The 26,755-nt window shown below is 38.7% G+C and overlaps 2 protein-coding genes across 11 annotated transcripts in view; both read left to right on the top strand.

Moving 5' to 3' along the window:
• Window positions 1–3,349: 3,349 nt before the first annotated feature.
• Window positions 3,350–26,755, top strand: part of ankrd26 (ankyrin repeat domain containing 26) — a 31,227-nt gene continuing 7,821 nt past the window's right edge. For 3 of the 10 annotated variants that reach the window (XM_030137585.1, XM_030137583.1, XM_030137589.1), the window contains exons 1-37: window positions 3,350–3,431; window positions 4,520–4,808; window positions 5,639–5,753; window positions 5,949–6,122; window positions 6,423–6,529; window positions 6,633–6,770; window positions 7,007–7,167; window positions 7,328–7,354; window positions 7,710–7,746; window positions 7,830–7,899; window positions 8,786–8,837; window positions 9,204–11,350; window positions 11,476–11,635; window positions 11,717–11,781; window positions 11,860–11,959; window positions 12,806–12,873; window positions 12,955–13,018; window positions 13,111–13,155; window positions 13,263–13,274; window positions 14,139–14,405; window positions 14,519–14,620; window positions 14,705–14,769; window positions 17,970–18,148; window positions 18,413–18,628; window positions 19,559–19,589; window positions 19,685–19,826; window positions 19,941–20,154; window positions 20,306–20,489; window positions 20,868–21,014; window positions 21,122–21,584; window positions 21,772–22,277; window positions 22,779–22,931; window positions 23,075–23,250; window positions 23,650–23,743; window positions 23,922–23,948; window positions 24,346–24,423; window positions 26,156–26,290. In XM_030137585.1, coding sequence (XP_029993445.1) covers window positions 4,609–4,808; window positions 5,639–5,753; window positions 5,949–6,122; window positions 6,423–6,529; window positions 6,633–6,770; window positions 7,007–7,167; window positions 7,328–7,354; window positions 7,710–7,746; window positions 7,830–7,899; window positions 8,786–8,837; window positions 9,204–11,350; window positions 11,476–11,635; window positions 11,717–11,781; window positions 11,860–11,959; window positions 12,806–12,873; window positions 12,955–13,018; window positions 13,111–13,155; window positions 13,263–13,274; window positions 14,139–14,405; window positions 14,519–14,620; window positions 14,705–14,769; window positions 17,970–18,148; window positions 18,413–18,628; window positions 19,559–19,589; window positions 19,685–19,826; window positions 19,941–20,154; window positions 20,306–20,489; window positions 20,868–21,014; window positions 21,122–21,584; window positions 21,772–22,277; window positions 22,779–22,931; window positions 23,075–23,250; window positions 23,650–23,743; window positions 23,922–23,948; window positions 24,346–24,423; window positions 26,156–26,290 — 6,921 coding nt within the window. In that variant the 5' untranslated portion in view covers window positions 3,350–3,431; window positions 4,520–4,608. Of the gene's footprint in view, window positions 3,432–4,519; window positions 4,809–5,638; window positions 5,754–5,948; window positions 6,123–6,422; window positions 6,530–6,632; window positions 6,771–7,006; window positions 7,168–7,327; window positions 7,355–7,709; window positions 7,747–7,829; window positions 7,900–8,785; window positions 8,838–8,930; window positions 9,128–9,203; window positions 11,351–11,475; window positions 11,636–11,716; window positions 11,782–11,859; window positions 11,960–12,805; window positions 12,874–12,954; window positions 13,019–13,110; window positions 13,156–13,262; window positions 13,275–14,138; window positions 14,406–14,518; window positions 14,621–14,704; window positions 14,770–17,969; window positions 18,149–18,412; window positions 18,629–19,558; window positions 19,590–19,684; window positions 19,827–19,940; window positions 20,155–20,305; window positions 20,490–20,867; window positions 21,015–21,121; window positions 21,585–21,771; window positions 22,278–22,778; window positions 22,932–23,074; window positions 23,251–23,649; window positions 23,744–23,921; window positions 23,949–24,345; window positions 24,424–26,155; window positions 26,291–26,755 lie in introns of all 10 variants that reach the window. The other 7 variants (XM_030137584.1, XM_030137591.1, XM_030137592.1 and 4 more) reach the window with 7 other exon arrangements.
• Window positions 15,590–17,962, top strand: LOC115421620 (coiled-coil domain-containing protein 144B-like). The gene has a single exon (XM_030137594.1). The coding sequence runs from the start codon at window positions 15,665–15,667 to the stop codon at window positions 16,814–16,816; it is 1,152 nt and encodes a 383-aa protein (XP_029993454.1). The 5' UTR covers window positions 15,590–15,664; the 3' UTR covers window positions 16,817–17,962.

Below are 26,755 nucleotides of genomic sequence, written 5' to 3'. Positions count from 1 at the left end.
AAAATACATATTCAGACTGAGAATTTAACAGACTATTGAGAAAACAGGTGAGATGATCAGGGAGGGAACATCTACCACAGGTTTTGTTGGGTCATGGCTCAAAACTTTGGGTCAAACTTCGTAAGGTAATTTTCAGTCAGCAAAGAAAAGGAGTATTTTTCAATGCAAAACATAGGTCTTCAAGCATCTATAGTACATTATATTGTGAAAAGTGTCAAGGTCTGAGACTAGTGGAACTCAAGTGCGTGTGGTGAACAACAACAGACAGACTCAGATGAGCGTGAATGCGATTTAAACATTTATTTGTCCATAAAACATATTGAAGAAAAGCAAAAACTCTGACAAAGGAGAACCAAAGGCGTCACCAAACCAGGAGATAGACACGAACCGAACCAAGGGAACCGGACCTGAAACACAGCAGAATGTGGTGTTCAAAAACACACACAGGGAAAGAAAAGCAAGATGGAAACTGAGGGTTGATATGTACGACGGTCTGAACTTAGACACAGACTTAATTAACAAAAGACTCAAGCACCAGGAAACCACAATGCAAAGTACACCAAAATGAGAGAGACCCCCACCTCACCAGCATGGGAGCAAAGACGTTCTGGCACACAGCACAGGAACTGCAGGGCTTACAAGCAGGAGGAGAGCTTGATTGCAGATCAGCTCCTGGTGTGTGCCATTAACTGGTCAATCACAGATGGGGAGGAGAGGGAACAGAAGACACAACCAAACCAAACTAAAAAGTGGATCATGACAAAAAGATTGAGGTTGAGTGTGTGAAGGTCAGAGGCAGAAACCACTGTTGACTGTCCTTTGAGCTTTCAGGCAGCATTGAACGAGAAACTGTCTAGAACTGCATTAAGAAAGAAGCATAGAAAACTCATACCAATTCTGTGCAGAAATGGTACTCTGAGTTCTGAGGTTGAGCAGATCTGAGATGGACTGAAACAACAGAGAAAACATGCTGATGTGCCCAGTAAAAAGTAAAAAGCAGCATCAGTACCCACATGCCTGACCTGCTTAGTATGTGTGAGGGCACCCATGATGTGAAACAATATATTGGACATTTACAGAAACATATGGTGCTGTCAAGTTGACACCTTTTTGTGGGAGGTCCATGGTTATCTCAGCAGGACAATGTCAGGCCTCATTTTGCACTACTTCCAACCCTAGGGCGTCAGAGTAATAGAATGCATGTGCTGGACTGTCCTATGTGGCCTGCAGTCCACATTAGTATTCTACTGAAAATGTAGATACATTTTAAAAACTAGAATCAAACAACAGATACCACGGACTGTTGACCATCTGAAGTGATGTAGCCAGGACAAAAAAAATCACTTATTGAAGTGCAACTATTGTCCCAAATGATTAAGATGTATAATACATAGGAAAAGTCATTTTTTATTTAACCTTTATTTAACCAGGAAGTCCCTTGAGATGAAATCTCTTTTTCGAGGGAGACCTGACCAAGAGGCACATCAGTGCAATACAAATTAACTGACAGAGAATAAAACTACATACAATTAAGACAACATAAAATGGCTAAAAAGCTAAAAACCAGTTTAAGAACAGCAGTTGCACACTTCTGTTAGACAGTTTGACAGAAGAGATTTGAATTCACCCAAGGTAATGAAATGCTGAAGCTGAAGTGAGTTTTGCAAATTGTTCCATGACCAAGGTCCATCATGGGAAAAAGCTGTTTTACCAAGTTCAGAGTGGATTCTGGGGACTCTAAGGAGGAGCCGATGTGATGAGCAGTAGTTGTATCCACTGGTGGATGGAGACAGGAGGCAACAGAGATATGGGGGTAGTTTGCCCAATACAGCCTTGTAGATAAATACAAGCCAATGCCGCTGCCTCCTGAGCCTTGAATAAGCCTGAGTAGTGTAATATAGTGGTAAATATTCCTCTCCTGTCACAACTTTTTTGAGTGTTTCACCAGCATCAAAAGCTAAATTTGTTTATAATAACAAAATACACTTACGATTTTCAGTGAAAACATTAAAAAATCTTTTATTTGAACTTGTGTCAGTTAAACAAAGATTCAAATGAATGAACATACTTTTTGGGTGGGTTTTGTGGATGCATGGCCCTCATTATTTTACCTGCCACACTGTGTGACACCCAATTTGTTTAAGCAATGTAAGAGACAAAATAATTACTCTCTAGGGTCTCTACTTTTGGTAAGATTGTTAATTGTTACTTCTTATCCAGAAGCCAAACAAGGTCAAAGAACAATAACTGCTTGTCATTCAGAGCCGATGAGGACATGGAAATTATTCTTGCTCAAGTGAAACAGATACAATACAGATTAATAGACATCATTCTTTTGCATATAACTAACTCCCTCTTTAAAGAGCTTTGGGCATCACCAGCTCATGTCTTTAAAATACAATGGCATCATTGTTCTATTGAAATACAAGTGATTATCTACATCAGGGGACATAAAGTTATTCAAGGAGGTAAGTTCAGTCCATGAGTCACTATAGTTGTTTGAACTCTACCTCTACTTCAGTATGATTTACAGATGGGTTTTGTAGTAACTTACATTAGTAACGTCACAAATGACTTGTTGTGGCATATGATGCCAAAATGAATATCATAAAAGGTCTCAATGAGTTCCATTATTCACCTGTCGACTGCTGAGAGACGATAATAAAGCTGTTCACTTTGGACCAAAGCATCTGTTTAACAGAGCTCAAGAGTTTATGGGGCCAAATGGTTTGGATCTATTCAGTTTATCTGAAGCTTTTAGAAACTTAAGGTTCTTGATGAATTTTTACTTTACATACCAAGCAGTGGTCTATAGTACATCAGGCTGAGAACAACAATCAACAATGTTTTTTTGGAATATTTATTGACACTATTTAACTCAATTTATCCATTGTTACAGAGTTCATTAAAGAGAGATAGGGCATTTTTTTTAGCCTCCACTATTTCAAATTATTATTTTGTAAAGCAGCAAAGTTTTTAAGGACTGCCAAGATATGTCAAAATGAATAAATGTGGTGGTAGATTGAAAACATTTGTCTATTGTTTATTTTTCTGAATAATTTATGTTGTAGTGTTTTGTTATTTTATGTAATTTACATTATGGCCAGTGTATTACTATTGCAGATTACGATGGGCTTTTTGGACTGACTGAAAGGCTGAAATTCCTTGCCTGTAGTCATAAAATTTCAAAACAACCGTCGCCATCTAATGGTGTATCTTGGCTATTACACAAGCTTTTTCACCATCTGTAACATGTAAACCAACCTTTTACAACTCTTGTAGCCGCCTATTGGTCAGTCAAAGCAGTGTTTACCTCAATCTAATTTCTGATTGGTACATTGAAAATCCTACAGTAAGCATGTGTGTGTGAGAGAGGGCTCACGTTCGTTAGCTTTAGCTGTGTGAAGGGATCTGATTTGGACATTCAACAGGTTAGTATTTCAGTTCATATACTGTAGTTAGCGTCCTGTTGCAAAGACCACTACGCCAATAAAGGCACTTTGACCCCGAATTCCATCTTCTTTGTAATTTGATTGATGTTACGCATAATAGCATGTGCTTTATGGTATTTGATGCTAGCGTTTGCTAATTAGCGTTGAGTTAGCAGGGCTACGTTAGTTTTGCCTTTCGTTAGCTAACAATGTTGACTCCAGCTAAATAGTTTTGCGCTCCAGTTTGTAGATCTACACAAGTCTTCCAAATCGTGTAAATTACTGAAAGGGTGGACCATCAGCGTGGTAGTGATAACATCCCCTCCGCTTGCCAGTGAAACAACGTTTAAATGTGGCGGTTTGTATCAACAGTGAAATGACGACGTGGGAGGTGCAGCACTGAGCCAACTCGGGAGGCTAGGTGTTGTTGCTAGGCAACATATGATTGTGAATATAAGTGACCACGTATTTTACGTCCACTCATTTTTATGTTTCTAATTTTTTTATGTGGTAATTATTTTAGACAAGTTAGTTAAGCACATGGTAGAAAAGCAAAAAAAAAAAACCCGTGCCAAAGGAAATGTCAACCGGTCGTAGTGAAGTTAATGCTAGTCTGCCTGTCAAATCGATTGTCATGGTAACAAGCCACAAGATACAAAGCTTTAGCTAGCCCTCAATATATTGTAAAACACCTCTGAGTCTTGTCTTGTTTCTTTACATCTGATAAACTGAGTTCTATTAATGAATCATTGTCATGTTTTCTTCAAACCTAACCCACAAGGTTATTAAGGACATCGTAGTGTAAGGTATCGTCAAGGAATAAAGGTGCATGTAGCTAATCGCTTCCTGAGACTCTGTCGTTAGCTTGACAGCTGTGTTTGCCTTGATCCAGGGCTGCTTTAGTGTAATTGTATATTGGTTAAATGTTACGTGGCGCCTGTCGACGTGCGCAGTTCGTTATCGCTTATGAATCTACATGTTTTAAATTGCTGTTCCTTGTTTAAGGGTAGTTGATTAGAGGTAAGGTTCTGAATTGCTCTTATCACGGTTTATGGGCTGCTAATCCGCTTTGTACATCTTATTTTTAGGAATGGCAGAGCCGCCTGTGGTGATCCTCCCGCAGTGTATGAGTAGCAGGTAGTGACGGTGCAAAAGAAATGTTGTACCGCTACGTACAATGAAGAAGATATTTAGCTTTACTAAGAAAAAGAAATACCCATCTGGTACCCCTGACAATGGGAGTGTGCTTTCTGTGGGCTATGATCTGAAGGACAAGGACCTAGGAAAGGTTCACAAAGCTGCATCTGTAGGTGATTTGGCAAAGTTGAAGCAGCTTGCCAAGAAAAGTGATATCAACCAGCTTGATAAAGAAAACAGGTAAGTGAGATTGTATTGTTCCTTGGATTTAAAGGCTGTAAATGAATGGAATTGCAATTTATGTGGGTAAATTGCTCAAATATAATCTGCGTTTCATACTTTTTCCACAGGGTCACCAGCAGGTGTACTAGAGTCTTTCTAAATTGTTTAATACATTTGTCAATGAATATATGTATTCTATTTATATTATAGACCTGCCAAATAGTGTGCCTACATCTTAGTATGCACTATGGATTTTTTGTTTTTTATTTGTTTGTTTATTTAGCATAGCAAAACTAGTTTGTCAAGCAGTTTACAGGGCAGGATTGATAAACACAGAGTGCTATGGTTGTTATAACCACTAAGTAAATGCATATGGCCTCCCATTGTTTCTTTTCTACTTAAGTTTCAAGGCAGGATCTGGTTACCTTTTACAATTAGTAAATGTCAGAAGTAACTGAGTGGTGTGAGGAGAATACTTGACAGAACAGCACTTTACAGAGAAGCAATCAAAGTTAATACAAAATCTTTCTAATTATTGCCTAAAAGTCCATCTGAAGAAATTAATATCTGAAGTTGTTCAAAGTATGGATTTTATAATAGTAGGTGGACTGTAGTACAAGCACGGATAGTTTTGTGTCATTTGTTGCAACAGAGAAATTGTATAGTATGTTTGCAATTAAAATATTTGTTCTTAGAGAGCATCTCTCAAGGCAAGACTTCAGAATATAAATCTCTATATGAAAGAACTAAAATTAAGAGTTAGGTCTTTGGTAACATATTTGAAAGGGTTTGGGCAACTGTGTGGTAGTATGGGTGTGTAAGAAGAACTCTCACCTTTATTGTTACAGAACAGCACTTCATATTGCTTGTGCAAGTGGACATGTTGAAGTGGTGCAGTTCCTCGTTGAGAGCAAAGCCAAGCTTAACCTATGTGACAATCAGAATCGATCCGCCTTAATGAAGGTAATCCTAGATGATTAAACTGTGAGAGCAATTTTTAATCTCACATAAAACATATTGTCTCATAATAACTTACACTCTCATTACTTAGTATATTTTTAATTACTTCTTCACCACATTATTGAGACAATTGACCTGTATGTGAAAAGCTCACAGGTAATAAACCCATTTCTGATTGTGGTCTTTTCTCCATGTAAGGCGGTGCAGGGCCAACATGAGCGCTGTGTTAATATACTTCTGGAAAATCATGCTGAACCAGATCTCATAGACATCAATGGGAACACAGCCTTACATTTGGCCGCAAATATCCCATCTATCTCCACCGCCCGCTTGCTACTAGAACATGAGGCTGATCTCAATGCCCCAAACAAGGTACATTTTTCTGAGTGTGTGTTAGCTCTGTTGTTGAACTACCATTTTAAAAAGCAGTTATCACACCATTGGCTTATATATCTTATTTAATTATGACATCTTTATTTCTATATACTATACAGCTATTGTAAGGATAAAATAACTATTATGGATAAAACATATTAGTAACTGTTAGCTTTGCACCACAGATTGAAGTGCAAGTAAGGATATGCAAAAAAAGAATGGATAAGCCATAGCTATCTCAAGGCAGGCATCACAGAGGGACTATGCTTAATGTGACTGCTATGATCTAATCTGTAGGAGGGGTTCACACCGTTGAGTGTTGCAGTCCGTGAGGATCATATAGAGATGGCTGAGTTTCTATTAAAAGAAGGTGCTGATGTGAACTTTACTGGTCAAGAAGAAAGGTCAGTCCTTAACAATGAGAAGTCTGTGATACATATGGACGCATCATAATGTGGCTGAACTAACTATTAAGACTATTCTCTCTGTTTGTGATTTTACATGCAGGTCCCCACTAATGATGGCTGCTGGCAATGGGCAAATTGCTATGTTGCGACTGCTCTTGCGCTATGATGCAGATATTACACTAAAAGATTCCAAAGGATGGTCAGCAGATGACTATGCAGTAATGAATGGGCATCATCCGTAAGCTTTTTTCTTTTCTCTTCTTTTATTAGAATAGAATGTGATTTTATGCAGGTGTGTTGTGTAGATAAAGGCAAATCAAACAAACAGTGGAAACACACAAATAGAATATTTAAATTGTTTTGTGGTTAATTTTATTCAATAGAAACAATTTTTTTTTTCCCTCTTTGTTGCATCTCTGAATGCAGTTCACTTCCACAACATTTATATTCTAATGTCTTTTGTGTGTTTTGCAGTTGTTCTCTTCTTATCATTGAGCATGGTACCCAAAAGAATGATGGTTCCTCCCTCTTACATCAAGATGGAAGCAAGAAGAAGAAAAAAATACTGCTGGGCAGTCCTTCCCAAGATGCTGAAGCAGGCTTCTCTTTAGGCGGACCAGCCACTGACAAAGATGGTATGCATGTATATCTGCTTCAAGACAATAAGTTAAATGGTGTGAGGACATTAGCACTTTTAGGTAGTTGGACTGTAGAATATTCCATTAATGTATCTATTTTTTATTGACATTAATTATTTCATTTATTCCTCATGCAATACCACTTGACTGGATCTAGAGCATGGATCAAATGAAGCAGGGAGAGGTATTACTTTGCTTAGATATAGCTTTGTTGGCCAAGTGAGTTAAATGCTGCCAATTTCTTGTCAAAGTTTTTCATAGTTACAAAGAATGGATATTTGATGGTACCCCTATTTACAGGAAATTGCATTTATTTTCTGCTGCTTGCCCTGTAGTGCTTTGTGTGTCTTACATATCCTGCTTTTTTAGATTTAAATGCGTTATAGATCAGGTTCTAAGATTCAAAACACGTCAAACATGTTTATTGCATAATGTAGGAAATAAAGAGAGGCTCAAAAGAGTTGGATTTAAAAAAAAAAAAAGACAAAAAAAAAAATCTCTGATTCTTTATTTTCTAAATTCTTTATTTTTCTTTGCAGATTTTGAGGATAACTCTCAGTCTGAGTCACTTAGCCGGTGAGCAAATGTTCTTACTTTCTAACTGCATTAAATGGTTGTTTTGCACTTTGTTTCCTGACTAACATTACTCTTTATCTTAGGGTATCAAAAAGTGCTGCTGATGAGTGGCCTTCATCTGATAATGATGAAGAATCAGTTTCAATTGAAAAGGTTGGTGCTACAATTATATTCCTCTTAAGCACTATTCAGACTCAATTAGCATTACATGGGTACGTGGGGTACTGCCAGTTTACCACAGGACGTCGATAATATTAATGGCCAGTTCACACAGGATAAGAAATATCAGTAAAACTAAGTGGGATGGATAAATCCATTCACGCACCGCCGTCCCCTCCTGTCGTCATGTGCGTATGATGCTGCTTTCCAATTCCAAAATCCAAAATAGAGCCTGGCTCGAGCTGCATATTTCTGTCCAAACCAGACCTGTGCCCAACACTGTTGCGTCTGAACCCGATGGGTATTTCAATGTTTGTGTCCAAACCTGATCAGTTAAATGCAGTTGTTCCCATATTTATGTTATAGATGTTATTAAATTTACTTGTTTACACATTTGTGGTATGTGAACAGTACATTTATTAAATGACTACATGTGCAACAAATGCTTTGCATTGCCACTACAGAAACGAAACCTTAGACTTGGGGTGACACAAGGTTTCACACGCACTTGTCTGACTGCCTACTGGAAAACTGAATGCATCTTCAAGAGTCTCCATGCTTAAAAATTTGTGAAAAACCACTTGTAAACAGGATATGACAGAATATCTGCAGACATATTAACTACTGGTCTATTCGCATGGGATTAGTATTACCTTGGGTCATTTTCCCAGACTCTTTTACAGAAGATAAAAGTTGCGCTAATCTTTACTGACATTGTGCGGTAATGATTACTGACATAGCACATTCGGACGGGACTAAAATCTCTGACAGTTATTACTTTACCCCACGTACCTAAAAACTAAAACTAATCCTGTCCGAATAGGGCTTTAAACATCTTTTTTTTTCTTGAATTCATTTTTACTTATATGCTCTTCCTCAGAAACCACAGAAGGTGAACCTTAGGAAAATGATTGCAACTAAAAAAGGAGAAGGTACAGAACATCTTTAAACCTCATTCACTTATTCATGCCCCTTCATATTTTGTGGTTGTTGGTAGTAATATTTTATCCCTGCCTGTACTGTAGCTTCTGCGCAGCCTGACAGGTCCCTGAGTGGTGTAGAATCTGAACCAGAGAGTGAGAATGTAGTCCAGAGAATCCCATCCTTCCCAAAGGTTACACCCTCCAGCAATGCTCTGCAGCACCCAGTAGACCCCTACCCTGATTCCTTCATTTCCAAAGCACCCCAGATGACTTCTACCCCTCTTCCAAGCCATAGAAAGGTACTATTTTATGCCAAACTTTATCAGTTTCATTTCTATAACACCTTTCTTTCTTCCTCTGAAATGCATAAACAAGCAGACCATGGAGCTGAGCAGGGGAAAAGAAAACGTTCTGAGCAGCCTTCAAGTAGTAAAGCAAAATCAGAGGGAAGTCCAGAGGCGGAGAATTCTGAGGAAGAAGAAGAAGAGGAGGAAGATGATGATGAAGAGGATGATGAGGAGGAAGAGGAGGAGGAGGAGGAAGACGATGATGAAGAGGAGGAGGATGACGAGGAAGAGGATGAAGAAGAAGATGAAGAGGATGAAGAAGAGGAAGATGAAGAGGATGAGGGTGAAGAAGATAATGAATGTGAGGAAGATAATGACAAATGTGTGGCATCTGTTGAGACCGCTGGTTTTGAAGACATACCAAAACCATCTCCCGTGAGTAACCTTAAGAAAACTAACAGTGCTAATACTCAAAAGATAAGTAACACTGACAACCTTAAAAGCCATGTTTCCAGTCTGGACCATGCACCTGTGGGCGAGAGCGTAAATGCCTCTGAGAATGCTGCCAAAACAGAAACTCAAACTGATGACAGTGACCGTCCAGTTGAAACATCACATTATGCAATCCCAGTCACATTGGGAATAGAAGAGGACTGCATTGTGTCGGCCATAAGGGTCGAATCTAAATTTTCTGATGAAGATGACAGCGTTGGGAAGGAATGTATGTGGACGTCGGGTAAAAATGTAAAGTCAGGCCGAGGTTCAGCCGGCAGTTCTAAAACATCCAACAAAAAAACTCTTTCACCAATTAAGCCTGAGGAGAAGTCTGACAAAGAGATGGAAAAGGATGATGATGAAAATGACGATGACTTGTGGAGCAAAAAAGAAGATACTGGTGACACTGTGTGGAATGATAGTGACGATGAAGAAAATCAAACAGGCGGACTGGGTCGTAACACAGTACTTGCTAAGCTAAGGAATATATCACCTGAACATAGCCATTCTGATGTTGAAGATGTATCAAATGAAGAAGGAGAAAAAAAACGTAGGTCCTCATGGGGTTCTTCATTAGACAGTGACACAGACTTAGCCAATGATGATCAGGGAAACGAAAAGATTCCAGAGCAGAAAAGAGATCTTAAAGCAACAAAGCTGTTTTCAGAAGACGCATTACCTCAACCAAACGAGGACCACCATGATACGTCACGGGACACTCCTAGATTATCATCCTCAAAATGTGTCTCACCTCAGCGCGTGATGGGTAAATCTATGTCACCTTCAAAGTTAAGTTCAGCAAGCTCTCCTCGGTCACTAACGACACCAGCGAAAGCAGCTGCAGATGAGTCTGATTGGGATTCTTCATCTGAAAATCATGACGTAAAATACAGCCGTTCCCCTAATAAAAAGGGGCCACTGTCAGCGGTATCTGGAGAAGATGCTGGAAAAGTAACTAGAGAGCCACTGGGTTCTGCTGCCTCCTTTAGTAAGAAAGTTCAAGACACTCAAAGGAAGAAGTCACATGACCCCTCACCTACAGCATCACCAGCAAAGCAAAAACTACAAGACTCAGAGAATCCAAAAGATGATGACAATAGTTGGGATGATGATGAAGATGACAGTAATCAGGAATGCATGCCTACTTTTTCCAGTCAAAGTAAAGGACAGCAGTCACAAAAAACTGGAAAAGATCTCTCCAAATTTCGAAAAACTAAAGGAAGTAAAGACAATAAAAATATCCCTCTGTCTGTGATTGACGGTAATGATGATTTCCCAGAGACAAGAGGACTGGAGGAAGAAAAACCTGTAGGTGTGAAGAAAGGTGATCCAAGTAAAGATGAGACAGATGAGGATTCTGACAGCATGGATGAAAAGCTACAGTACGATTTTGTCAGTTCAACAATGAAACTGTCTGATGTAGGAGATGACTCTGTACGTAAAGGTCATAAGTTAGAAAAAGAACAGGAGGCTAGATTAATTTCTTATGTTCCATTACAAACTCGAAGTGCCATCGCTACTAAAACAACAGTGTCAGTTGCCAAGCTTAGGGAGGTGTTTTCCCGCCCACTCACCAAAGACAGTGGTCCAGCTGGTCAGCAGACCGATTCAGATGGGAACACATTTTCTGATGAAGCACTACCTCAAACTGACATTGATGATGTTGATATAGATTCACCTGATGAGAGTTTAGGCATGAAATGTCCAGAGATCAGGAACACTGAAGAGTATCCCAAGCAGGTAAAATAGGACACTGGCTGTTTTTAGTTGTAGTATATCTGTAGCTAGCTGTGATGCAAATACACACACACTGGCTACATTTCAAGGACAAAAAAATGGGAAAAAAACTCTCTTTTTTTCCACAGAAAGATGATTCCACTGAGGATGAGGATGATCAGAATGATGAAAAAGATGACAAGGAGGACGATGTCTCCGAGGACGATGAACAACCTGAAGAGAGTGGAGACTCACGTGATGCCATTTCACCCATTCCTGAGGGAGAAGTCTGTAAAGATAAGAAAAGAGGTAAAGTTTACAGTCCTCATACAGAAGACAGCCCTGTATATCTGTCCATATTTTCAAATCACTTTCAATCTGTTGAAATAGATTTCCTTTCTGAGCTGGGTCTGGACAGAGGAGACGAAGGGGAGCAGGAATCTTGGGACTCTGAGGTATGGATGCATTTGAAATATCTTCCACAGTCACATTTGTCCCATACTTTCTTCACTTACTGATTGTTTTTCTTTCAGTCCGGATCAGAAAATCCCAAATTACAACATGAAGAGAATCAAAGCGTACTCACTAAGGATCAAGAAGAGATACCCACTGTTAAAGAAGACAATAAAGAAAGTATGTTTATTTATTTCATTTTTTTTTTTTTTTAAAGCAATTGAATCATTTCAAGCACCATTTCATGCTGCAGAAACAGTGACCTGCAGAAAATAGTGTTGACTAGTGTAATCATAGCAGCGCATTAGAGTACAAATGCATGCATCCATTTTTTTTCCAAGTAATGACTCAAGCCTTCTACTATTAACTTAAGTATGATATAGAATATGCAATCAAGCAGTAGATTGCTGCCTTTCCAACAATATTTTACATTTCTTTTGTAGACTTGTTTTATATTCCCTCTTTTTTAAGAGGGGAGGGGAGCAGTAGGATGGCAGTGCTAGAGCCTCGGAGGAGTGTAGACAGCCCAAAAAGCAGCCAGGGAGAGGGTATGAGTGCTTGTCTTGCCTAATAAGTCTAACGAACAGCATGTTTACCATACCATAGACCTGATCATCATATTGTGATCACCGTAGGATAAAGCATGCATCATACCATACTCCATCCTGCATGGAAAATCTAAACCCCCATGTCCCTAAGTGGGGATGCATAGGGTTACAGTTTATGCTCGGCTCTGTTGATCTCTCAGATACTGCCTAAAGGTAAAGGTAAGCGCGTGAGATTCATGATCATAGCACATCTCGGGCTTCTTTACAGAGGCTGAACCCAGTAAAACTAGAGCAGGAAAACTTACCGCTTGTCAAATGCCTAACCATGAAACTTCATGCTGACTAACCATGAACGCCACTGCATGGGAATTTTATTTACACTGTCTTGACAAGTCATCCAGCTTCATCACCATGTCTTTGTTTTCGTGAGGAAGTTACTCTGTTGTCTCAAATGTAACGCCTATATCTTTTCTTGTAGCTGTCAGCAGCAGTAAGGCAGATAATGGAGGAGCAGAGGTTGATAAAGATGATACTACGCAGAGAGAGGTAAGTCCATTGACCCAGTGCCAATATATGTAAACAAAACTGCTTCACTGGATCAAATGGCATCTTTATTCTCATTATCAGACCGAAAAGGCAAAATGGGAACCACTTTTAAGCAAACTTGAAGGAGGGAGTGACAGAAAGACAGGTAAATGGAACCAAACCCAATTTCTGTTGATCTGGAATCAAAGATTTAAACAGTATTTGTTTCTGATGTGGTACTGTGTTTCTGTTCGACAGACTTAATGGAGGAGCTTGGTTTGGGTGATGTTGATGATCTTGAAGGTAAAATTAAAAAAAAAAAAAAAAAAAAGATATGTTTGTGTTGTGTTTTTGAGGTGTTTTTTTTATCTGACTTTTCTACTCTGTTTATGTCATCACACTTTTTGAAGCTCAAAAAGCAGGTCAGTAATATTAGCTGATTAGAACATGAGGAGTTTATAGACTGGTAACTTCAAGTAGATGGTTCCACTGCAACGTAGCATAATGTTCCTGATCAGCTACATTATCGTGTTATGGTTGAGTAGACTGAAAATTTATTACAAAAGCAAATGAATAGACAAATCTGTGGAAATTATTACGATATGAGAAGTAGATACTGAAGTTTTTTTGCCTCATTTAATACACCTCTATATGGGCGCCATTAGTTGCATGAAGACAGCACTGGATTTGTTTCCATGTTGGCTGTATTATAGCCTCTTCAGTGGTGTCAGTGACATCAGTGATCTTTTACTTCAGGTCGTTGATGTCCTGCATCTTTGTTTGATATATGATATCTTTAACATAACCCCATAGAAAGAAATCCAGGGCAGTGGTATCTGGTGAATGAGGTGTCCAGGGAAGTGGGCCGTCCCTTCCAATCCACCGGTCTGAAAATGTTTGATTAGGAACCCACCAACATGCAATCCCCAATGTGGTGGTGCACCATCTACCTGGAAAATGATGGTTGGTTGAAGGTCATCCAGTTGTGATGACTCATATTCAGTCAAAAGGTCAAGGTGAACATTTGCAGTAATTGAAAAATGGACCAATGATTTGATTGCACATGATCCAACAATGTGATTAACAACTTTGAAAACCACTGAGTACAAAGAACAAATCTGATCAACATATCTCACCAATTGCTTTTGTAATATTTTTTTTTTTTTTACTATAAATAGAATTTGTAGACACCATGTATAAACCCACAACTAGTTTCTCCCCCCTGCAACAATGATAGCACTGTTTGTACACAGACATACATTGATTGTCTTGTTTTATTGATACAGATGCATCAGACTGGGACTCAGCCAGTACCACCAGTAAAAGAACTCTGCCTGGTCGCAGAGTTGCTTCACCTGGACTTGAGGAGTTCCCAGAATCCTTCAGTTCCCCAATTAAGGAGGAAGGGGAAGGCAATTTTCCAACATCAACCCTTACACCACAGAGCAGCATCAAGTCTAACAAGAGATCCCTCCCCACACTCTCTCAAATGGCCCCTCACCCCCAGCCTCGTGCAAGGAAGATGGTGCCTCAGAAACCAGAGAGTCAAGAAGGTAAGATACATTAAGAAACTCCAACTTCTTTACAGTGTCATATATGTATTCCATTGTTTAAAAATGTTATAAACCTATAACTTTTATGTGTCTCTTTGCCTTGTTTCATTCAGACTCTGACTGGGAATCAGACGATTTAATGTCTCCTTCCAAAACAGAGAAACCTGACAATCACTCACAAGAAACAGTTCATCAACAGGCAGAGATTAGACCAGGTAAGGGTTACTGCTTGTTTTTCAGCTGGCCTATTTATGTATTCACATCATGTGCTCTGGATAAAGACTTTGTTTCCTTATTAGATTCTGCTGAGCTCACACAAAGATGCAGTGAAGGTCATGTAGAGGCTGAAGAACAGCAGCAGAAGGTGAGAAATTAGTCCAAAATACCATTTGAACACCATCGTGACTTTCTCATCAGTCTTTTATTCACAGACTATGGCTGAGCAATGTGTCAAATTCATTTGATTAATCAAGGTTTTGCTTTCTAACTATTGTGAAAAATGTTTAATTCACAAAATCGAGGTTACTCTTTTGGAGACCTTTCTTGCTCAACATAAATTATAAATGCAAACAGTTTTATTCTTGTTATATATTAATTGGGAATGTGTTTCTCCAAACATACTGTATGTGCCATATTTTATTAGAAAACTTAACCAATATAACTTTTGCACCCGACTCTCAGACATAAAGAGCCTTCATTTTCTCATCAAAATACATAATCAAGGCTTTTATTTTAAAAGATAAGTATGTCACAAATTAGTTACTTTAAGTTCAATCATGATGTAGCTTATTATGTATCTATTTCATTTGGTATTCTTAGATTTTGTGTTTGACTCTTGTGAAATGTAACATATTGTCGCTGTCGGGCAGAAACCTCTTATGTCCAAAACAGTTATTTTTTTTTATAAAACTGGAAAAACGATGTATATTCCAAGTAAATGAATGGAGTTAAGAGATGTGGTCACAAGCCATTTTCAACACTTTTCATTGGTTAAATATTTCTAAAATCATCAGGCCAATGTGATGACAAAAAAGACCAAAAATGGACTTGTACCCCCAACAGTGACGATACCTAAGTTATCTCAGAAAGATTTATATTAATGTTGTTTTGTTTTTCTCTGAAAATGAAATTTGCTTCTTCAGAGAGAGGGAGGGTTTTAGAATATCATCCCATATCTTGTGTTTTTTGTGTTAATTTAAGTCAAATCTTGGTGTTTGTATTTTTGTTTTTTGTCTGTTTTGTGTTTTTCTTGTCCATCCATGGCAAAGGAGGGAGATGATACAGTAGATGTAAATCCGCTAGATGTAGAACCCCCATGCCCATCTGGCCATCCAAGCTCTGACAATGATGAACAGGACCATGATTTGAGAGATCATCACAGTCCTGAGGATCATGGGGAACTAGGCTCTGACATCCCCTGGGAGAATCGTTACGAAAAGCTCTGGGTAGAGGTAGAAAAAAAGGAGATGAAATCCACCTTTAAAAGTGTTGCAGGAGAATTAAAGGCAAGGTTTGGAGAACTTTTCAAATCAAACCGAAGTACTGCAGAAGATACAGAACAAGAGCATGACAAAGCTGAATGCAGCCCAGTAGAAGATGACTCAAGTGATGAAGAGGAGGGGGAGGTCATTGTAAGACCCACAGCCAGAGCACGGAGCACAGTCCTCCTCACCATACCTGAGCAGAGAGAATCTGGACTGGAAGACTCGATGACAGAATCAGCTGATCACTCTCTGTGTGAGGACAGAATGGAGGTGTGTGCAGCCTCAGGTAGTGAAACCAACAAGTATCAAGAGCCAGAGCAACTCACTGATGAGGAAGAGCGCAGGTCTTCTTCACCACAACCTCCTATGGAAGACTTTGATCACGACGTCACCACCGATTCGACTGATGGTCACGCCATCCCCACGTCTGTTATTGACCATTGCACAGTCTTAGAAGATAATAACACACTTGCTCCATTCTCTGAGGAGCAGCTAGAAAAGAACAAGAACAATAATTCAGATGAAGCTGAACTGAAGAACAGCAGTGTGAGCTCAGAAGAGGATCCGGAGGAGTTCACAGAGCTCCACCCCACTCCACAAGGCAGATCAGCATCTGTTCCAGGTGTTTCTGATGAAGAGTTGGAAGAGGACATGGAAAGGTTTAAACTTGAGGTAGGGATGCTGAAGGTTGTCTTCCTGGATTTGGAGAAAGAAAAGGCCCAGCTTCAGAAAGAGGTAGAGGATGGCCGCCCCTTCCTCCCGTACTCCCTTCTAGATCGCTTTTCTTTTCTTTCATTTTACCTGTGTATTTCATTTTGTGTAAAAAGTCTTTTTAACAGACCCAAACTGTGGCTTTACATAAAGACATATTTCTCTCTTTTAGACATTCATTTTGTCTGTCTTTATACCTATATTCCATATGTGTGATTTCAGCTGGAGTTTATCTTGCATGATTCTACCATTTTTGTGTTATTTTATTCAATAAGCAAGACATGAGAATTTTGTTGATGGCCATTACATTCAGTAAGCCTCTGGTGCCGTGTTGCAGTGTGTGTCTGTGACATTCTGGATTACACTCTGAAACAAAACGCGCCATCCTGAATCTTCTCATAAGTAGTCATTCATCCTGCATGTAGTGTGCATGCTTATGTGAACTAAACTCTGCATCTTGGTACAGTATTGTAATGAAGGTTGTGTAAATTATAGCCTTCTTTGTCATAGAAGAAGTGCTATAATTGACTGAGATGATATTGCTGTGTAATCTTTTTATTTTGAATTTGCATGCTGTTTTTCAATTATTTATTATGCAAACTTTTTTTTTTTTTTTTTTTAGAAACTGACTTCACTGGGGTGTTCATGTTTGGTTATTTGTGTGTTTGTTTTGTTGTGTTTTGTTTTGTTTCATTTTGCTATAAATGTGAAAAATGTCAAACATGCTGAATGTGTACCCTGGTACATTTCAGAGGAAATTATTGTACCTTTCGATAAGTTTAATTTCAATTTACTTTCTAAATTATCATGTTTATGTACAGAATAGTTTAATAATCAGTCACAGTAAGATATAGTGCCTAGGGAATATCTTTTTCTGATCCAATCCACTTAGTTTCTCTTAAATAAAAACATATACTTTAAATATCAGTTAACAATGGCTGTTGCCTGAGTTTCGTGACTCTTGTAGCTGTCACAAGAGGCTCTACTGACCAACTGAAGTCAGGTAACCTACAATTAACATTTAATTTAATAATGTAATAAGGTAATGTGAATACTTTCTGCAGAGACCTCCGTTAATTACTACAACACTGCCAATTTAACCTCAAGATGTTTACTGTTAACATCGAACTTTCCAAAATGGATAGAATGTTCAATTATGCTTCTTTGTAATTAACTAAAAATACCATGTCAAATAGAGTAGCCACGCTAAGGTGTTAGGTCTCCAAAAGGAGGGGTGGCACTAAATTATGTATGACAAAGTATACAGGTGCCTGCTCCAAAATGCATTTTAAGAGGCTGGCTCCAGCATGTTTCAGTTTGGAATAACTTCTTGTGTCCAGTTATAAAATATTTACCTTTGTCTTTTCAGATTGGCAAAGGCACAGCAAAGACTTCATTGAGGGAGCAAAAATCAAGTGCTTCCTGGGATACTGGCGGAATTGCATCAGAGGATGTGGGTGCTGAGAAACTTGAGACCATGTTAGGATGCAGAAAAGAGATGTCAAGTCAAACAGCTCTGCTGGAGCAGCAGCCTGCGGACATAAAAAGGTATGCACTGTTTTGCTTTTGTATGTTGTATTTTTGGAATCAGTTATTAGCATATCGGAATGTTTACTTTCATTTATAATAGCCTGAAATAAATACTTTTATACTGAACATGCAAAATGCATTTAACAGAAAGAATAGTGTGGCCAAATGTCAATTTTTTTCTGTTTTGTTGAGATTTTTTTTGTTTGTTGTTTTTTTAAGCAGTGCGTCCCCAAAGTTTACATGTAACAAATCAGTGATTGTCAGGTTTACTGTTCTCCATAGCACCAATGGAGCACCAGTGCAATTGCAGCTCCCCCTCCAGCAGACCTACATTAAGAACAAACAGGATGTGCAAGCTGTAGAGGAGACCATACAGCTGGAGCTGGTCAGAGGGGCCCAGCGCAGCAGAGCCCCTCAGACCAACACCCACATTAATGGAGATCCTCTCTCTGTGTTTGACGATACTTCTTTAAGTGAAGTGTCTGACGATGAAGGAAGGTATACATGCAGTATGCCCGTTTTTTTCAATCAATTTTATCTCTCTGTCACTAACCCATTAAATGTGTTTTGACTGAGTGCAAAGTGAATCTCTTCATTAATAACTTCAAATTCATTCAAATTTGCATAATTACACACTTTGTGTTCAGTCTGAACCAATTTTTACACTTTCAATACTGGGCGTCATTTGACCCTTTGTTGAGTCCCACCCCCAGTTGTTACAATATCTGTCAAACTTTGACCATAGGAATGTCGTCAGAGAGACATTTCAAAGGAAACAATTGGAAACATCTGTGATAACAATCATGAAATACTCTTTACAATGTCTCACATGTCCTCAAACTAATATACACCCTACATATTAAATTTAATCTATTTATGTGTGTCTATTATCAGTGATGATCCTCTTAAACTCTCAATCTGTCTGTAATAAGTAATATGGTCTCTAATGTTCAGTTGTGAGTGACTTGCAGCTACAGAAAAGAAAGAAGTATGTCTCTCTAAATCAAAAATATATCTGCAGTCGGACTTACAGGTTCAATTATAGGTACATAAACACTCATAAAAATATAATCATTAATCATTTGCACAAAATTTGTAACTAACTGTGCTAATGTCTATATGTATGTCATTCATTGTTTTGGCCTTCAGTTATTCTGTAAGCTAGTTACAGTTCCTAGCATAAGATTGGACCATTACATTTTTGGGAGGGGCTTAGTGAAGGGTCAATTAGGATGCATTTTTGTCTTTTTAATTATTTTTTGTCCAGAGTAGCTGCATGACTAACAACAGATTTTTTTTTTCTATAATATAGTATACTGCATTATACCATTATACTTCAAATGGTTCCTCCCTGCAGCTATGTTGAGAATAAAGACATCAGTTTTTTAAATAACCACTTTTCCTCTTCTCTCTGTTTGTTGGGATCAGAATGCCGACAGAAATAAAACAGAAAAATGAGGTAAAATACCAACTCACAAACTTTTTAAGGTTTCTATACTCTAAAAAATTATGGAATTTTGTTGTATTAATGCCATCTCTTGTGAACACATTCAGAGTCCAGACGAGGTGGAGATGGCAGAAGACTTTGATGAACTCACCCAGTCCTCAGACACAGCCACAGATGACCTTGACTCTCCCACGGCAGGCTATCGCCATGCATCTCTACTCATTCAGAAGTTGGACTCTGCCACTTTAGGTATTAATCAAGCAATCTCAACTTTCTATACATCCATTAATAAAGATTTGTGTATTTTATGAAAAATAGACTCCAATAACTACCTTATAAACTCTCCCGTATTTTATTTCTCAGACTCCAGGAGCATGGTAAAGCTGCAGAACATTTTCCATGAGTATGAGCGCTCCATCCAAAAGCTTAAAAGCCGGCATGGGTACCTAGCAGACAAAGTAAGTCAGCTGGAAATGGAGCGGGTGGAGCTGAAGAGCTCTCTGGATGAAATGAAGGATGTTAAGTCTGCATTAGAGCGCAATCAGCTGGAGTTGCAAACGGAAGTCACAAATCTAAAGTAAGTCATTTTGAAGTACATTGTTGTCATTTCTTTCCATTTTTTGGTTGTCTCTCAAATTTTTTGTTTGACATCATACTTGTCTAGCTGTTTTTTGTTTTTTTTTTTCAGTTTTACAAATTGATTTAATATTTTTTCTCTATTAATGTAGATTTCAGCTCAAACAAGAGCAGGAAAATCGCCGCAATGCCACTATGATGTACAACACCACCAAAGATAAGCTGAAGAGGACAGAGGAGCACCAACAGTTTGAGGTTCAGGAGAGACAGAAGGTGGAGCTCACTCTCAGGAACTTGGAGCTGGAGATGAGGACACTGGTTAACAATATGAAACAGGTACACCTGTTTCAATCTTTATTTTTTCCTCTCCAAACAAAGAACAGTGATTCATATGTGTGAATGAATAATGGATCCATAATGTAAAGTGTTTTGGATGACTTGAAAAGCACTATAGAAATCCAGTCCATTACTGTGTTTATTGTTTTGGTCTATTGTCATCATATAAATAATAATTGCATAGTATTTAATATCAAAAAATTATGAAATTAAAAAAATGTTTCTTATCATTAAGCAACGCAACAATTGTAGTAGAAATACCTTTTTTGTTGTATGATGATTTGGGATTTTTGAGATTGTGATTAAAAACTTGGTAGCTAGTAGGTTCTTGGATGTATGTATCATTTATGACTTGTGCTTTGTATGTCAATCATGTAGCTTGAGGAAGACCACAGTGAGACCCAGAGGCTGCTGGCCCAGGAGCGGAGTGCACGAGCCTTGCAGGAAAACCTGCTCAGTAGCCATCTTCGTAAACAGCAAGAGATTGAGGAGGAGAGCAAAAGAAACATAAGCAGAAGCAACGAGGTAATCTTCACTAAGCTATAACCACCATATCATCTTAAAAAGTTGAACTCAGACAGAAAAACCTTATAGTGATGAACAAACTGACAAGGAATTTGTCCTTTCCATAGGCCTTAACTCAGCTCACTGAGGCCAGTGACAGGGAGAAGGAGCTACTTCAGCAGACTGCTACTTTACAAGAACAGTTGACCATCCTGAGAGCAGATCTGGAGCGTTCACAAGCAAGCAGCAGCCTTAAAGAAAGCCACCTCTTGGAGGAGAATGAGGGCCTCAAGGAACACCTAGAAGACGCTCGACGAGATCTCAAACTCAACAGTGAAGCTCTGACCCAGACAGTCTTCAACTGCAATAATCAACTGACAGGCTTAAAATCTGAATTGACTAAAATGACAGCCCAGTTGGAAAATGAGCGACAAAACCGTGAAGCACTGGAGACAGAAGTTGAATCAGTTCGTACCCGCCTGGCTGGGGCTGTACAGGAGGCTGAGCGTTGCCTGGCTGCCCACGCAGATACTGAGAAAGCTCTGCTGCGGGAAAAGGAAGAGACCCAGCGCCTTAAAGACAGGCTTACAGGTGAGTAGTAGTGGGAACAGATGGAAAACCCAAAGCAAAAATGTAACATTAGAATTCACTTCTTGAGTTAGTCAGGTGCAATTCTGCCTCCTGCAGTCGTCTTCATAGATGCAGCATCTTGAATGTCTTCTCTTTAGTAGTCAGATATTTATCCTGCAGTCTTCTGAGCCATGCACTTTATGTACAGGTGAAGCAGTCAACCAACGGGACACAGTCAGCAGCCTGTCCCAGAAACTGTCCAAAGCAGAGGCACAGACAAACAGCATGGAGAATGAAGTTCATCGGGTCACACTGCAGCTGACAGAGAAGGGACTACTGCTGGACGTCCTGCAGAGAGAGAAGGACCAGGCAGCTGCACGTGTCAAAGAGCTAGAAACTCTTCTGCAGGCTGAAAAAGAGCTGGTCACCCGGGCTGGTGCACGCCATGAAGCCACACAGGAGCGGCTCGCCCAGGCCCAGAGTGAAGTTATGTTACTACGGCAGCAGTTAGAGGAGGCCCAAAACAAAGGAGATGCAAAGGAGCGTGCTGTGACAGATGCTCAAGAGCGCTTCAGTGACATTCTGGCCAAGTTGAGATCGGACTGTGAAGAGAGGGTCCAGTTAGTAGAGGAGAGAAATAAGGAGCTGGCCAGTAAGGCTGCTGATCTACGAGATCAGATCTACAAGTTAGAAGAGGAAAAGAATGAAAGAGAGGTGAGATGAGGATTAGACATGGTAAGAGGATTAGCTTCCTTCTTCCTTCAGACCTCTTTTTAGCGTTCCTTCCACAAGCCATGCCTTAAACTTAAGATCTCACTTTGTGTAATGGTCTTCCTACTATGTATCCAAAAACCACATATGAGCTGTTGGCATGGAGATTCTAATCTGAATGACAAGAGATGTAATCGGGTTAAAAACTTTTAATAAAATAAAAAAAGTTCATTTACATTAAGTCACACGATAGAAAACCTGTATGCTCACACACTCAGCAAGTTCCCTTTGTCAGTGCTGCACTGAGAAGTCACATGACACACTCTCTGAGAAGGTGCACTGAATAACAATACAGAAAATCAGGCATTTTTAGGTTTACACAAATCAACTTCAAAGTTGCTGTGTCACATAAACTTCATAAACTTGTAAATATTAATTCTTTCTTATCATCATATTTTGGCTCTTACACTTTGTATCTAACCAAACCCTGTTTTCTGAGTGCAGACCAGTCTGAGGCAGATGCAGCAGGAGTTAGCAGACTCACTGAAGAAGCTGTCAATGAGTGAAGCTTCTCTGGAGGTGAACACACGCTATCGCAGTGACCTGGAGGAAGAGAAGGGCCGTTTCCTTAAAGACATTGACAGACTCAAGGGAAAGGTAATGGAAACAGTGCCACCCTGTGGCTGCATGCAGACATTATGTCTGTCCAAGCACCTGAAGTCCGACACCACGTTACAATACACGTTCCTTATTGAGTCTCCTGTAAACATAACAGATATGAATGCATATGTGTTGTACAGCTGGAAGAAAGTGAAGACCAGTATGTGCAGGCCGAGAAACGAATTAACGCTCTGAAGACCAGTCTGGATGAAAGGGAGAAGGAACTCACCACTGCTGCTCACAAACTCCAGGAGGCACTGTCAGCCTCAGCAGTTTCTGATACTACCATCAAACAGCTGGAGGAAGCTGTGCAGAAGTATGCACCAACTAACATGCACCACGGGAACACAGGGAATGAACAACAGACTTTTAAAATTCAGAACTACAGAAATAAAGAACTGCTAAACAACAATTCAGTTACATCTTTACAAAGCACTTTTTTTATTTTAGATTCTGTTTTTTTTTTTTTTTTATAATTTTGAACATGTACAATAAATGCTATATAATTGATCAGTGCATATAAATATACAATGTAGCTGATTCACACTTTATATTAGACGCTTCAGATACTGTTTTATCTCCTTACCTTAATACCTATATTCTTTTGAATTCAAAGTATCTCAAGTTTTAGATGTACATCTCTTTTACCTCAAACTGCATATGGATACAGTGTCTTATTATTATTATTATTATTATTAATGTACTGTCACATTAGGCTGGAGATAGAGAATGCCAGGCTGGAAGCTGCTGCAAAGCAACAGTCCAACAAAATAGATGCTCTACAGAAAGGGGCTCAGGAGGCTGCCATGGTGAGTGTGACAAACCTGTCAAAATGTGCACATGTACTTTTCACAGGGCGAACGGAAAACACAGCATACTGAGTCAGTTAATAAACCTATTTGCTGTGATACCGCATCATTTATTAAACAATACATATGAGTTGTCATGACAGAGCCTCTTGTATTAAGGTATTCAATCTTTTTCCAGCCATCTGACTGCACACCTGGAGGAGGGGTTGGTATTATGGATGTAGGATTAGTTTCTTTGTGTGGGTTTACCTCTGTGTTTAATTTCCCCCTGTAAATGATCGTCAATTAATGTAAACCAGAATAAGCTTGTGCTTAAGAAATGAAATTCACTCTGGGTCTGTGGGCATTTTATTTAGTGGCTGCATATGTAATACAAACGTTCAAAGAAAATAGTAGTTTCACATAGGTTGTGGGTTTTTCCTGGTTAATCACATGTTTTCTACCTTAAGTCTGATCTTGGTATGTGGGATCTTCTGCTCCTTTTGTTTCAAACTGCATGATGCATGTTACTTCTTCAGCTTCCAGTCTTATTAAAGGCGATTATTTAAACAATAAATGACAGTAAAAGGGCAAACTACACAACCTTTCTCTTATTCTCATAGGTCAGAGGTCATTTGGAGGACTTGGTTACAAACCTCCAAAGCAGTAAGATGACTTTGGAAGACCAACTCAGTAGAGAGGTTGGTGGCATTTTATCTTCTTCATTATTAAAACTTATACTTCAGATTTCCATTTCTCAACATGATCTTTTTTCCCAGCCTTTGTTTACATTGTTTATCATGTTCACTCTTACCGGGGTTAGGCAAACGGGAAAGTTAGTGGCAATCATACACAAATATTCTCTTTCCATTAGAGCTGCACAATATATCGTTTGAGCATCGTCATTGCGATGTACGTGTGCGCAGTAGTCACATCACAAGAAGTGTAGGAAGCAAATGAACTCACTGTGTTCTCATCTAATTTCAAGGGTATTTGACACACACTGCGTGTAGCAATCAACCAATCACAATCATTCTTAATCAGTTTGGAGTGAGTCACTGGTGACAACATTGAAAAATGAGCAACAAATAAGAGAAAATGACCGTAAACGAAGACTTGGTGCAAAAAAGAAAAGCAACGTCAGTTATCTGGAATTATTTTGGTTCCAAGAAGGATGATATTGAAACATGTGTTCTGTGTTGATAGCGCCCTGCACCTATCGAGGTTCAAGGTTACTTTATTTATACCTGTGGGTAGATTTGTTGTACAGACAGAAGGAATTGCATTTGGCATTACAACAAAGCACACACTGAACCTGTTAGGCAGGTACTCAATCGAGTGTCAAGACAAAAAGTGCTCAGTGTTCCATCATTCATCAGTATGGCAGCATGGATAAGTAAAAGGATAAAATAAATAAATAAAATCAAATAAATAAAAACAAGATGCAAGATGAGACAATAAAAACCTCAAGAAGATAAAAAACAGTCTCTGGGATAAAAACCAGGATAAAAACATAAAATTTAAAAATTAGAAGTCACAATAATAATAAATAGAGCAAAGAAATAGGATAAATAACTAAATAAGTGGATAAAGTGCAGTGTCACTATTTCTTATTGAGGTCAGTGACAGCGACAGGAACAAAGCTATTGCCACAACGAGAGCAAACACAACTCATTTGTTTGACCATTTACGTCGGCACCATACAGTTATTATATACTCCTGAGTATTTTTTTCATATCGCAATATATATTGCGGAGTTAAAAAGAATTGCAATGTCAGTTTTTTCCAATATTGTGCAGCCCTACTTTCCGTTGTTATAGGTTGTCTTGGTCATGTGGTTTATGAAGTTCTGACCTGATTTTATTAAAATCACAATTTTGTTGATTAAAGAAAGAGGCCTTAAATAAACTCAGTTTAGTACTGATGTTCCTTAAAGTTGTTGAGTTTCTCTATTTTCAGGGTTCTTGCAGGGTCTTAGTAAGTCTTAAAAGTCTTGAATTTACAAATTTGCTTTTAAAAAGTCTTTAAAAGGTATTACATTTGATGTGGTAGGTCTTAAGTTATGTTGCCATAAACTTGTTCACTGTATTGTGTTTAAATGTGTCTATGTCCAAGCTGCAAAAAAAGTAATGTTATTCTACTCAGTTCCAGCATGACAATTTATGTTGAAATTATTTAACTAATTATTGCTGACTTTGCATCCATCAGTGAGAAATGACTTGGAACGGTGAAAATCAAGGCGCTGGAGTAACTAAATACATTTTCCCAAATGCTAGGAGTCACAAATTTTTGCCAGTATGTCTGTGTATTGGGCATTAAATTCTGTTCTGAGTAGTCTTAAAAAGTCTTAAATTGAACTTGTAGAAACCTGTAGGAACCCTGTATTTTATAATAAGTAAATGTCCTTGTTTCCCTGTTTGACTGACCTCTTAGGTCCAGAAGCAGAGCATGCTGTCCCACACGGCTCAGGACTCACAGGCCTTATGGGAAGAGGAGCTGAAAAGTCGTTCAAAGTTAGGACTACGCCTGGCAGAGCTTGAAAAAGAAAAAGGAGAACTTACCTCACAGGTGATCATAGCAATGTGCAGGATAATGTTACAGGATAAGTTTAATGTCATCAGTCAAGACACAGGGTTCATATGGGTGCTTGAAATCCTTGAAAATACCTGAATTTCAGTGTTGTGTTTTCCAAGGTCTGAAAAGGGCTTGAATTTTAGTTTAAGTGCTTGAAAGTGCATGCAATTATAACCAAAGCTATTTACAGAGAGGTGATATATTTTGAAAAATAAAGCTTTATGTCAAAAAGAAACTTAGCGGGTGCTCTCAGGTCGACTCTAGGTGAATTTTTATCTTAATCTTTGTGTCGGTGTGAGTGTGTCTGAAGAACGCTAAGTGGCTTCCCGTTTTTTTGGATAAAAATTTGTGTTGTCCTTTAATTTCTAAACTTTTTGCTATAATGAAACATAATTTTAAATGTTTATAGCATAATACAATGTGCATCATTGTGATAAAAAGTGGTAAAATTATAATGAA

The sequence above is a fragment of the Sphaeramia orbicularis genome, chromosome 6 (genome assembly GCF_902148855.1).
Source record: "Sphaeramia orbicularis chromosome 6, fSphaOr1.1, whole genome shotgun sequence".
NCBI classification, from domain to species: domain Eukaryota; kingdom Metazoa; phylum Chordata; class Actinopteri; order Kurtiformes; family Apogonidae; genus Sphaeramia; species Sphaeramia orbicularis.
The sequence above is the reverse complement of the archived record's forward strand: the minus strand, read 5'-3'. Positions and strand labels throughout refer to the sequence as shown.